Here is a 13344-nt window from a genome sequence, read left to right as displayed (position 1 = left end):
AAGAGCAAATAGTTGGCTCTTGTGGGAACTTGGGGAGATCGACAGCAGCAGTGGAGGTGAAGGGCAGCACTGTGCAAGGGATATTTTGGCGATACAATCTGGTGGCGTTTTGGAAGAAGGAGATGGGGGAAAGTGGGGAGGGCAGGAATCAAATTGCCTCCCACTAGCCTTGTGGTTGGTGGAGCAATTTTCTGAGATTCGCTCATTTGTTCATCCAACAAATGTTTATTGGGGACACACTTTGTGCAGGTACTGTTCTAGGTGCCAGGAACTATAGCAGAGAAATAAGCAGCAGAAATCTCTACTCTGGGGACTTTCTGGTGGTCCAGTGGTTAGGACTCAGTGCTTTCACAGCTGGGGCCTGGGTTCAACACCTGGTTGGGGAACTAAGATCCCACAGGCCATGCCACATGGCCAAAAAAAAAAAAAAAAATCCCTACTCTGGTGGAATTTATATTCTAGCAGGGGATAGAAAATACAGAGGATTATGAGAGAAGGAAAGAATTTGGGAAGGAAGACAAGGGGAATCATTTACTAAATCCTCTGATTCTGTCTCCTAAATATCCCTTGCAGTAGTTCAAGTTGAAAACAGGTGGCAGCTGCATTAAAGTCATATTCAGGGTGTTAAATTAATCAAACAGGAGGCTGTTAGACTGAGGCGGCCCCCATGTCCTGGCAGCCTAAGTCACCAAAACAACATCTAAGCCCGAAATGCCTCAAGGTTATTAAATTGAAACTAAGGACAACAAATCACAAACAGCCAACTAGGCTTTAACCTGTAGGCAATCAATATGTCCTTGCTTTGCTTTGCTTCCTTTTCTCTACAAGTTGGTCCCTGAGCTCCTGCTGGTGAAGCCACCTAAACACTCACGGTTTGGCCCATTCGAATCAAAAAACGTTCAAATAAACTCTTAAAATGTTTACTATGCCTCAGTTTATCTTTCAACAAGTTCACTTGAAAGACACTGGTCAGGGGAAATCTTTCCAATGGGCAGAGCTGCAAGCAATGCATCTGGTCATCCACTTTGTACAGGAGAAATTGTCCAAGAAGTGAGAATACATCAATATTTCTGGACAGTGGCCAAAGGTCTGGCCTTTAGGCAGGGGTCTGGAAAGAAAACAACTGGAAGGCCAGAGATGAGACGGTCTGGAGTAAAAGCACGCCAACGAACACCCAGACACTCCATGGAGAGTACAGATTTTTGTATCACACATTCACACCCACCAGAAAACACTCACATGGTAGAGGCACTGAACGACCACATAGACAAAACGACTCTGCCAGTTGACACTATCAGCCTTTGTCATTGGCCACCCAGAACTTACACAGAAGGCTTGTGAAAGAAGTCACAGTGGCAGAGATGAAGGCCACCTATGGGCCCAACACTGCAGACCCCTACTTACCAGGATGGATCTAGCTACCGCTGCCTCTGCACATCCAACCATGCTCCAAAAGGAGGACCTGTGGTTCATCCTCGCAGGTGTAGGTTCCAATTTCAGGTGTGGGTTTGCCATTTCTGCCCTCGAGCCTCAGCCGGCACCACTGTCTGCAGGTCCACAGGCATGGATTCCCTTCAACACAACTTCTGAGTGTTGGCTCAAAAATTCAGGAGCTTCCCGGGAGAAATCTAAACCTGGCCCCCACAAACAGAGGACAAGGAGGGACCAAAGAAAGAGGCAGGTAGGTGGCAGGTATAATAAGCAAGGAAACTTACACAGGTGGCTTGTCTTGGGCGCCAGAGAGGAGGAGACCTCTCTACCCACCAAATCTTAAAAGTTCATACAGAGAACTTCACTGGGTTCAGTCATGTGTTCAGTCCAGATGGCCTCAACACCACACCGCTCTCTCAAGGCTGCATCCTTGCAAACAACTCCCACTGCAGGAGCGGGAGCAGTGGGCGGAAAGTACATTTCAAGGACTGGTGAGGATTTGTGGAGCCTCCCATTGCCGGGGGCCAGCTCCAGGGTCAACCAGCGGTCGCAACCTCTCAATGACCTCCCCGGACACTCCAGCCCTCCTGGTCCCTCGGCTCCTACAGTCTCTCACCACCCCCCAGCCCGTCCACAATGGCTCTGAGAGGTCCGCAAGAGGTTTCACTAGCATCGAGATGGCCTGTTTGGCAGCTGTCTGGCTACACTGTAGCAACATAGGCACAGGCAAGAGAAAACAGAGATCAACATAATGACTCCCAAAATAAGTAACAACTTTGCCCACCAAGAGCCCCATGATCCAAACCACTGATTCACTAAATGTCCTAGGCTGGGGACAGTGGATCACTCAGAGCACTCGCTTGAATCCCCATGTGCTTTAATAAAGAAGACACGTTAACAGACCATCAGGTGTGAACACACAGCATTCTGTCTGGATAACACACAGGGGCCTCCTTGTGAGGCAGTGGTAACGTCCGAGGCCATTTTATTTTGGAGGATGGCTTTTCTCACTAGAGACAGTTCAGGGTGCGGTAGGGGCAGGCTTTGCCAGCTATCATTTAAGGCTTGCTGGGTGAACGTGGTGAGGGCTTGTGTGTGAGCTAGAATAACCTCCAGGCCAATGGAGGAACTAAGATGGCAGCCACATGATGGTACCAGTGGAAAAGAGAATGGGCCCGCCTGGCCTCCAGCAGAGGGAGGTGGGCAGCTTTAGGACCTTGACCCAGTTGTGCTGGCCATACATGTTGGCTGGGAAGGCAGCAGTGTCAGGAGTGAGGGACGGACCAGGGGTGGGCTATGTCAAAGCAGGACGCCCCCCCGCCCAATGGTGCATGCTCCAATCCGGGCACAGCTGGCAGCAGGACAATGGGGTCCCGGTGGAGACCCCCTCCCGCAGGGGCAGGGAGCAACTCTCCTCTCCTGGTTGGACGTCCCACTGCAAATTCCAGCACACGACGCCTGTCCCGGGCTTGAGGGGGCCGGGGTTTCTCAGCAGCACACCACGTTGATCCATGGTGTCAGGGCACTGCTACCACACAACACTTCCATACTTTATGGTGTTGAGGGTCTCGGCAGGGGGCCCCAGACTGGCACATGGGGCCACAGTCCCTACTGGTTCATCACTCAAATGTTTAAAGTCTAGGACAGTGGCTTAGTCCACCCAGCCAAGGTGGTTTGACCTGTTAGTAATTTAATCTGCTGCTTGCAGGTTATAGGGGAGATGAACCCTCTATTCAACGTCATGTTCCTCCGCCTAGTCTTGCACAGCATGGCCCTTGAAATGGGATCTCCGATCATTATTTGACGAGGGTATCAGTACAGGGCACTCAGCTTCTCTAATCACCTAAGGGTGGCAGCCCCTGGTTCGTGTAGCCACAGGGGAAAGCTTGGGTTAGGCCAGATACAGTGTCCACAGGAACCAAGGCATATTTAGAACCCTCACTCAGAGGGAAGGGGCCAATACGATCAATTTGCCAACCCCTCGCTGGCAGGGAACTCCAAGGGGTGGCCCCAGACTCCTCTGGTAGCTGCCCTGGGCACCGTTTAGAACACACAGGACACACTGTTGCTGCATGAACCAACTCACTGTATTTCAAGGGCAATCCAGGGTCTTGGCAAGACGCCATCCCACCCTGGTGCTACGGTGGCTGCCCTTCCTATGCACCCCATCTACTGATGAATCTACCAAAGGGTCCGTTACCAAGGCTGGTACCCGAGCTAGGACATCAGCCTCCTGAATGCCAGGGGGTGTCAGCGCCTCATGAGCCAGGAGGTGGAAGCCAGTGAGGACGGCCTCAGCCTCTTGCAGGTGAACCGAAACGTCTCTCCACACATCCTGCCCCAGCGAGGGTTTATTCATGAACATCCACCTCCCAACTCTCCGCTGTTCAATCCACAGGGTTAATCCCTTTAGATCAGCGCAACTGTCATGGCAAAGGGTTAACGGCCGAGGCTCATGAGTGGTCACCAGCCAAATGCTGAGTCCAAACCCCTGGCTGCTGCAATTCATTCCTGTTACAAGATGAACAGATTCTTGTTGAACTTATGCAAATAACTATATTGCCATGAAAATAAGAATGCTCATTCTAAGACTTTCTGAATTCTGGAGGGGTCAGGTTGGGAGGAAAAGATGAACGTTTCCTCTTTGTTCACAATGGTACGTGTTAGTAAATTGCTGATAGCTTAAGAGAAAAGAAAATTGTTTCTCTTAAACCTGGAAAAACAAAACATAAAAGGATCAACAATGTTTCCAACTTAAAAAATCATAAAAATTATAGTCATCCTCATCAGTTTTTCCATTAGAGTTCTGCAAAGTCTTATTCAGTTTAGTAGTATGATCTTAGTAATCAGAAAGCTATACTCTTCCACAAATCTTGAAGATGAGGCACTCTTACAGGAACACTTTTGCAAAAGCATCAGAGCATGACAAAAGTCTGTAAATGACAGAAGACTTTAAAATGGTCAAGGTTCAAGATCTGATGAGAGCTCATTATAATGCAATTGGCAAGGAAATGGTTATTGCTGTGATATACACCCTCCTGATGACTTCCTCCAACACTGAGCAGGGGACCTACTTCACAGCAAAGATAGGCCGTGGGCATAGGCCAATGACACAGGATCCCTGGGTTGTATGACCCACCATACCATGCAGAAGCAGCCAGCCTCCTGGAAGGATGAACTGCCTTCCAAAGGCACCCCTGAATGACCAGCTGAGAGGCAACCTCCTGAATGGGTGTGGGGCCATCCTCGGGATGCAGTATATGCTTAAATCAAAGACTTCTGTACGGGGCTAAGTCCCCAGTAAGAACAACACACGGGTCCAGAAACAAAGTGGGGTGGGGAACAGAAGTGGCCCCACTTACCATCACTCCCAGTGATCCAGTCACAGTGAGGAATTTCATGCTCTCCATCCTTGCCACTCTGAGCTCTGCAGTGTTAAAAGTTCTGATCTCCAGAGGGTATGCACACTCTTGTCAGGGGCCACAGCAAGTGTCTCATTACAGCCAGGACACCTTGGCCTCCCTGTGCCCAGGGACCAGAACGTCAGCATGCCGGCTGTGGAATGTGACCCTGACCAGCCAGGGAAGGTAGCATGTGTATGGAATCCCGGTGGTCTGCTTGGGTGCCTCCTGGTATCCGCTGGCTTCCTGACCCGTGCCTCGGACACAGCTCCAACCGCTGTCCGAAGAGAGTGTGGTATGACTGCCAAGGGCTCAGCCTTTCAGGACTAAAGGTTCTGAGCCACATCACCAGGGAAGCCGCCAAAGCCTGCCAAGATAATCACTGAGGGTGAGGGGAATTTGGAACGAACAGTGGCTTAGGGAGAGGATGGGTACCAACCAGCATGCACCTGAAACCAATGCAGGATCAGGGGCTATTGCTTGCACCACTCACTTCCCTCTTCTAAATTCTTCCTCAGAAAAAGAGGCCCACAGAACTCACGGAGGACCTGCCCCCTAAACTTGCTTGCAGAAGTAGATCGCTGTGGTGCAAGGGGTGCAGCATACTGGCCACGAAAAACGCACAGCTCAGGTCTCCGGCTGTGCCCTAGTAGCACTGCCGCCGACCACAGTGGGGGCACTAATGCAGGTGCACTCCTGAGGGTCCTGGAACTCCTTCAACATGAGATTCTCGGTCGATTTAGCCCGTCGGCCTGGCCAAAACTCTCTTAGGGTGGGACCTCCATCTGAGACCTTCCTACCGCCCCCTTCATCCCTGTGCCCCGCTGGCGGGTGTCAGACTCTCACCACGGTCGGAGGGGCCCCCGTCTTCTCTTGCGCCCTCTCCACTCACCCTTCATCCTTCACAGGCCTTTCCCCCAGAAGACTTCCTGCACAGGAAGTCCTCTCCTGGTGTCTGCTTCTCAGGGGACCTGAATTAAAATTAAAGCTAACTGTTATTACTCTGATTACCCTCAGTGGTCTACTCTTTTCCTTAAACATAAAGACCCAGGGGAGGAGGGTCTTTGGGTCCAAAAAGAGTCATATCCTCTTGGCACTAGACCACAAAAAGAATTGTCAAATGTCTACCAGTTCAATATTCTCAGTAATGTGTGTATATACAGATGTACACGTCTATCTACATACACCACATACACATATATACACAGTTGAGCCTAGAACAATGTGGCTATGGGGGGTGCTGACCCCCCTTCCCTAGTGTGCAATCAAAAATCTGTGTATAACTTTACAGTTGGCCCTCCGTATCGCTCGTTCTGCATCTGTGGATTCCACCAACCTGTGGATCGTGTAGTACTGCAGGCTTTACTATTGAAAAAAAATCCTTGCATAAGTGGACCTGTAATCCAGGTATCAGTTTAAACCCATGTCGTTCAAGGGTCAACTGTATATCCTTTATACAACTGTATCCTTGTATATTTGTAATTTTCAAAGGAAGGATTCTTCACTTCAGAAGCTATCAGTTTTAGAAAAAATTTTAAATCCTTGTCTTCCGTGCAAAAGGCAATACAGAAGCTATCAGTTTTAGAAAAAATTTTAAATCCTTGTCTTCCGTGCAAAAGGCAATACATATCCATCTAAAAAATAACAGTGAGATTAAGTAAAATGTTATAAAATAAGCTGAGTAGGGATTAGGGAAAGATTAAAAGCCAAAAGTATCTTTATCTATTAAGAATTTTTAAAAATCAGTAACAAAAGAGGAAAGAATTACTGATACACTCAATAATATGGATAAATCTCAAAAAAATTGAGAGAAAGAAGCCAGGAACCAAGGAGTATTCTGTATGACTCCACTTATATAAAACTCTAGAAAAGGCAAATCGTATCTATAGTGACAGAAAGTTCTTCTGCAGCTGGGGAGATTGACTGCAAAGGGGCACAAGGAAATTTCTGCAGAGATGGAAATGCTCTATATTCTGATTGAGGTAGTAGTTCCTCGAGTGTGTATAACATCTTTATTAAAACTCATTTAACCATACACTTGAAATGGGTGTAATTTACAGCATGTAAATTGTGCCTTAGTAAAACTGACCAAAAAAAAACAAACGTGATTTTCAACTTTAAAATAACCTTGGGTCAAAATATCCTGCTTCATCCAGGCTGCCATCTTTTCTTACCTGGATTTTGCTTTCCCCTTCTGACTGGATTCACTTATAGGAATCCAGCATCCCTCCAATCTGTTCTTTGCTCTGCTGCTGGAGTCATGTTTCTAAAAGGAAATGTGATTATGTTACTCCCAACAACTCCCATTCTTCTTCACATGTATCAGTCAGGGTTCAATCAGAGAAAGAGAACGGCTAAGAGAGATACAGATGTAGATACTTATTACAGGGATCTGACCTACACGGTTACAAGAACCGGCTAAACAGTCTCTGTAGGGCTGTTAGGTCTACCTATTCTCCTCCGCTGCTGGAGACTCAAGTCCGCTGGGGCAGGCGACTGGGAAGGGAAGATGGATGTAAAGTTCCAACAACCAGCTGGAACGCACAGCCACAGGAACGAACCTCACCCTGTCAGTTCTTGCTTCCTCTGACCTTGGCGTCATGGGGTGGAAGCTGGGCCATTCGTGTGGCCCAGGAGTCAGGGAAATTGGGGGAGGATCCAGGGGCGGGTGGAGCAGTTACAGGCTCAGCCACTGCCTCACCTCAAGAAGTCAGCCAGCAAAGCCACAACACACGAGCTACAAAATGGTTGCTGCTTCACGTCACCCTGCATATCTCCTACAAGACTCTCTCATGGCCAGCCCTACCCAAAAAACATACAGTAGAGCGAATTCTGGGAAATGCGGTTCGGCCTAGCCAACTTGACATGTTACAAAACCATCGTTAACACATCAAACCTTAGATGGCTTCCATTACTCTCACTGCCTTAACAGAACTTATAAGGTTCTTTGTGACCTGATTTCCACCAGGTCTTCTGGCTTTATCTCCTACTCCCATCTCAGGCTGTAAGTACTGAAATATTTACATTTGGTCCTGAGGTTTTCTCTAAATTTCCTAGCTGTTCCACACTATGCCTCCTGGCTGGAATACTTCCTTCCTTCCCCTGTAACCTGGCTGAGACCTTTTCACCCTTAGGAAGGCTTTCCTGACATATCACTTTATTGCTGGTGGCCAGTACACAACCAGGTCCACAGCTGGCACCCAATAAATTTCAAATGAACAAACCATACGCCAGTGAGAATTAAGACTGATTACCACTGAATGAACATGACTGGAGACTTACGCATATAGGGGATAAAGTGCTGCAGCAAAGGTAATACGAGCAGCCCATTAACACATGGGGAAGGCTGTTCCCTTCTCACTTTTGTCCCCCCTCTCCAGGAAACAGGGGGAAATGTCTAGAGACATTTTTAGTTGTCACCACTGGGGAAGGAGGTGCTACCAGAATCTAGCGGGTAGAGACTAGGACGCTATAAAGCATCCCACGACGCATAGGACAGCTCCCCTCTCCCCAACAAAGAATTACCTTGCACAAAACGTCAGCAGTCCAAGGCTGAGAAACTCTGACAAAGATAAAGCATATCTGGATACTGATATATAAAAATATGCACTTACATAAACATATTATTTCTCAATGCAGTTTATAACAGGTAAAAAAAAAAAATCAATATTTAATGACAAATGATTTGTCCTACATGCCAGCAATACAAAGTGTTGCATTTGTACCACCAAAACCAAAGGAATTGGTGAGTGCAATACATCTTTTCTCAGTTTTCCATTCCTGTGCCTTGAGTGGAACATAATTGAGATCAAATTCTGGTTCTGTACAGTCCAGGTTTAAAGTAGGTGGCAGTTTTCGATGATAACAAGCCAGGGAGGTAAAAGCTGCCTCAGCGGCCCCAGCAGCACCCAGCAGGTGTCCCGTGGCTCCCTTGGTGGAGGAAACGGCAAGGGCGTGGGCGTGCTCTTTGAAAAGATGTTTGATGGCTTTGTTTTCAGCAGCATCTCCCAATGGTGTGGAAGTAGCATGTGCGTTGATATAGGATATCTCTTCAGGCTGTACACCTGCATCTTTTATAGCAGCAGCCATACATCTAATAAAATGAGAAAAGCAACTGAACTTATCGGAACGACATCTAAGTTTAGCAAGGCTAAAATTCACTGTCTGTATGGCTTACGAAAAACAAATATCCAAGTACACTGGATGAAAAGAACCCTTTATGCTCTAATGACAGTTGGAATGCTGTCTGCATGGGAATAACAAGGCACCCCCAGTACCCTGGACTGATTCATCACCATGACATGAACATACAAAACCTATGGATTTTACAATCTCTAATAAAATGTATTTCCATTTTATTTGAATTGTCCTTTCTTCCTTGAGGAAAAAGCCACATAGACTCAGGCCTAGAATAATTTCTCTTCTAGGAATTTCTTCTCAGTGGGGTGTGTTGTAGAGTTAAAATGTGGAGAAAAAAATGTATAACTATGCTTTAATGTTTTCTTTCACATTTAAATGTAAAACTTGGAATATGTCCCAATAATCTAAAAAATGTCCTATTACTTTAAGGCTCAAATATCCTTTCATAAATTGTCTATTCAGGCTATGAGAATTCTAAATAAATGAAGAAATACAAAGCCAAACCCCAAGAGAAACAAATCCAAAAATAAAACACTTCTCTGGGAAAAACCTCTGAAAATCTCATGGATGTTAACACCCTTTTTTTTAGTTGTTGATCTCTGGGCTGCATACATTTCCTTAAGAGGCAACTCAGAGAATAACCTGAAGGGTGCTGGAAGGTTTCACCTAAACATAACTATTTCCTCATCTAGCTGACTACTAGGCTTGACATTTCCAGCACCAGCAACTACTCACTAAAACTCAGAAATATAATTCAGGGGTCGGTGAACTATGACCCTGGCCAGATGCTGTTTTTGTAAACACAGTTGGCCCCTGAACAAACTGGGGGTTAGGGGTGCTGACCCGTCACACAGTGTTAAATGCCCCTATAACTTTACCGTTGGCCATCCATACCCCCAATTCCACATCCGCAGATTCAACCAACCGCGGATCCTGTAGCACTGTAGTATGTATGTACTTAGAGAAAAAGATCCGCGTTTAAGTGGAAACGTGTAGTTCAAACCCGTGTTGTTCAAGGGTCAACTGTTGTTTCACTGGAACACACCCATTCATTTTCGTACTGTCCATGGCTACTCTCAGTTACAAAGCAGAGTCTGAGTAGCTGTGATAAAGACCCTTGTAGCTGGGATAATATTTGGGGCCCACAAAGCCAAAAGTATTATTTGTTCCTTTACAGAAAAGGCTTGCCACCCCCTCGCTAATTTAACTGGTTAAAATATAAAAAGGGGGCTTCCCTGGTGGCGCAGTGGTTGAGAGTCCGCCTGCCGATGCAGGGGACACGGGTTCGTGCCCCGGTCCGGGAAGATCCCACATGCTGCGGAGCGGCTGGGCCCGTGAGCCATGGCCGCTGAGCCTGCGCGTCCGGAGCCTGTGCTCCGCAACGGGAGAGGCCATGGCAGTGAGAGGCCCGCGTACCACAAAAAAAAAAAAAAAAAAAAAAAAAAAACCACTAAAAACATAAAAAACCATAATATGATCTAAGCAGGCTAACCTATGAAAAAACATACTGACACATATGTTAGTGTCAGAGGGGTCTTTTGTTTTGTGGGTTTTTTTAACTTAACTCACTACCTCTTCCACAATAAAAGCAACTTGCTTTTCCAAGTGCGGTCCTCAGACCAGCAGTATCAGCACCACCTAGGAGCTGGTTAGAAACGCAGCATCTCGAGCACCACACCTTGACCTATGGAGTCAGAATCTGCATTTTAGTAAGATCCCTGGGTGATTAGAAGTCGCAGCAGAACCCTACTGAAATGGAGCAGAGCCCAGGTACACATAGGACAAAGTGCTAATTGTACTGTCCAGGTCTGATGGAGGTCTGCAGAAGGGAGCCTCCTGACCCTGACGGCTGTTAAGCACAACTGAAAGGATGAAAATGTGGCAAAGTCACACACGGCCTTCTTCACAACGTTAGTGGCCTTCGCTAAAAATCCAGATTTTTGTAAGGATGATCACATGTTTTCAAATATTTCAAACGTGGTAAAGCAAAGAATTCAAAAACACTAGTTAGTCTAAAATGGGAACACAACAGAGATACAGTACACCAAGGCCAGATACTAGTTTCCCCTAAGTTGAGACTCCAATAAAGAGTCTTACCTGAAGAAATGTGAACAAACAACGTCTTTACCTTAAGGCACCTTCTCCTCCAGGTTCAGGGGCGGTTATGTGACTGGCATCACCTGAGAGTCCGTAGCCCAAAATCTCTGCATAGATCCGAGCCCCTCTTTGAACAGCATGCTCGTGTTCTTCTAGCACCAGCACAGCTGCACCTTCTCCCATCACAAAACCATCTCTCTTGGGATGGAATGGGCGACATGCCGACTTCGGATCAGAGTTTGTGCTCAGAGCCCGGGCTCTGGAAAACGCAGCAAGCGACAAAGGGCTGATGCAAGAGTCGGCACCTCCAGTCACCATCACATCAGCATCGCCGTGGGCTATGAACCTCAGAGAGTCTCCCACAGCATGAGCTCCCGTGGTACAGGCTGTGGACACTGCATGATTGGGGCCCTTGAGTTTATAGCGAATGCTGACCTGGCCTGCGGCCATACTGACCAGAATCTTAGGGACAAAGAATGGGCTGACTTTACTGTAACCTTTCGTCTGAAACATCAAAGCGGTTTCAGAAATCACTTCAAGTGGAACCATTCCCATGCCAATTGCAACACCAGTAGCTGCTTGGTCAGCTTCTGACTGAGGATGCCAGCCGGAATCTTTCAAGGCTAACTCAGCAGCCCCAATGGCCATAACGGTGGGAGAAGACATGGACTTGATATCTGATTTGGGCACAAAGTTTTGTGTGTTGAATTGACCTTCATCACAACCTTTTGGCACATAAGCAGCAACACTGCAAGGGACACTCTTATACTCTTCACCGACCAGTGAAACAATTCCACTCTCTCCCTGGATAAGACGATCCCACACCAGCTGAGTGCCAACACCCAGTGGAGTCACGAAGCCAATGCCTGTAACGACAACCCGCCTACGCAATCTGGGTGCTGGCACAGTTCCGAAAAACCTCCTTTCACTTATCAATCGCTGGCACAACCTTGTGTGTATTAGATGAGGGCTTGTAACTTTTAGGAAACTTTGCAAGCCGTTTGACAGCATGGTTGAGACTCAGAGGATCAGAGACGTTCCCGTAGCAGACCACGACACGCCCAGCAGATATTGACTGTTGTTGAAATACCTTAAAGGCCTAAGAAACAACATACAAGGTGGTTTTTCTCGGGTGCTTGGTATGAGCTGTTAAGGAGCGCAGAGAAAATAATGTTACATCACTTTTACTTATCAAACCACCTGTCTGGACTCAACTCTTTTTAGACTCTCAGTACCCTCAGCCATTCCAAGATAAAGAGCTGAAAAGACGACTCATTCGATTCACAACAGAACTTCACAAGGAAAAATATACAGGCACTCCTGGCCGGATATAGGCTGCAGAAAGCATCCATTTTCAGGATTACCGAGGCCTTATTACAAAAGACAGTTCACGTGCTGGTGGCACAAAACACACTTCAGGGCCTATTCTTTGGGGTGGCCGTGAGAGAACTTTTTCGATCAGGGTTTCGGGGACCGCGAAGGTCAAGGGCGAGGGGGGGGGAAGGGAAGGGGGTGTGGCCAATTCCCCGCACCGCCCCAGACACCCAAGGAGGAAAGCGTGGCGAGAAGAAAAGACACCTGACCCGGGTCCTCCACACCCCTCTCCCCACGCAGCGCCGACCCGACTCGGAGCTGGAGAGCGGAAGGAAAAGTGGAGCGAGCAGTCACTACCTGCACGGGGCCTCCAGCGGCCAGCGCAGCCGCAGTCCCACGCGCGACGCGGGAGTGTGCACGCGCACAGCACGTCCGCGCACACGCACGTCCGCGCACACGCACGTCCGCAGAGGCGCGCACGCGCACGCCCGGCGTGCGCGCCCTGTGGGCCGGGCGCCCTTCCCCCGCGTCACCTTGGCGGAGGTCAGACGGTGAGGGGAGGGTCCGGGCGCCACCTCACCGACTCCAGCATAACTTGGGAACGAGCACGTAACGAGGGGAGATAGCATTTTTGCTTATCAAAAAGGGATCTCTTTTTTTTTCTTTTACTGATAATCCCAAATATTCCCCTGTTGTGGGAAGAGAGACTCCGTCATATTCGCTCGGAATGCTAGGGAAGAATTAAAGAAGTTACCGTATCCTTACAGTGATCTTTGTATCGCCCAGAGCTGTTTATAATAGCAAAGTAGGACTCACCGAAATGCCCAACAGCAGGAAATCAGTTGTCTATTTTGTGGTACATCGAAATAATGTGCAGACATTTAAAATAATCTTATAAGTGAATATTTATTAATGTGGAAAGATGTTGGTAATTTCTTAGAAGATCCAAGTTGTAACTTGT

General features: G+C 47.6%; 1 protein-coding gene across 4 annotated transcripts; it reads right to left on the bottom strand.

The window, feature by feature from the left end:
• Positions 1-473: 473 nt before the first annotated feature.
• Positions 474-12853, bottom strand: OXSM (3-oxoacyl-ACP synthase, mitochondrial). Of its 4 annotated transcripts, XR_010840644.1 has the most exons (6): positions 12741-12853; positions 11101-12168; positions 8358-8925; positions 7007-7098; positions 4794-5199; positions 474-1634 (listed from the first exon to the last, which is right to left on the bottom strand). XR_010840644.1 is itself a non-coding variant. In XM_067033892.1 (3 exons), the coding sequence occupies exons 2-3, from the start codon at positions 12078-12080 to the stop codon at positions 8523-8525; spliced, it is 1383 nt and encodes a 460-aa protein (XP_066889993.1). In that variant the 5' UTR covers positions 12081-12168; positions 12741-12853; the 3' UTR covers positions 6813-8522. The 4 variants fall into 4 exon arrangements, 2 of the variants coding, with proteins under 2 accessions (XP_066889993.1, XP_058921560.1); XR_010840643.1 differs by lacking the exons at positions 474-1634; positions 4794-5199 and adding an exon at positions 5778-5803 and having other exon boundaries at positions 7007-8925; XM_067033892.1 differs by lacking the exons at positions 474-1634; positions 4794-5199 and having other exon boundaries at positions 6813-8925.
• Positions 12854-13344: the final 491 nt, after the last annotated feature.

This window comes from Kogia breviceps, chromosome 5 (assembly GCF_026419965.1).
Source record: "Kogia breviceps isolate mKogBre1 chromosome 5, mKogBre1 haplotype 1, whole genome shotgun sequence".
In the NCBI taxonomy this organism is placed as follows: domain Eukaryota; kingdom Metazoa; phylum Chordata; class Mammalia; order Artiodactyla; family Physeteridae; genus Kogia; species Kogia breviceps.
The sequence above is the reverse complement of the archived record's forward strand: the minus strand, read 5'-3'. Positions and strand labels throughout refer to the sequence as shown.

Coding starts and splice junctions, on each gene's coding strand:
- OXSM (XM_067033892.1), bottom strand. CDS start 12,080: ATGCTGTCAAACGGCTTGCAAAGTTTCCTAAAAGTTACAAGCCCTCAT. Junction 8,926..11,100: donor GGAGGAGAAGGTGCCTTAAG/GTAAAGACGTTG, acceptor TCATTTTATTAG/ATGTATGGCTGCTGCTATAA.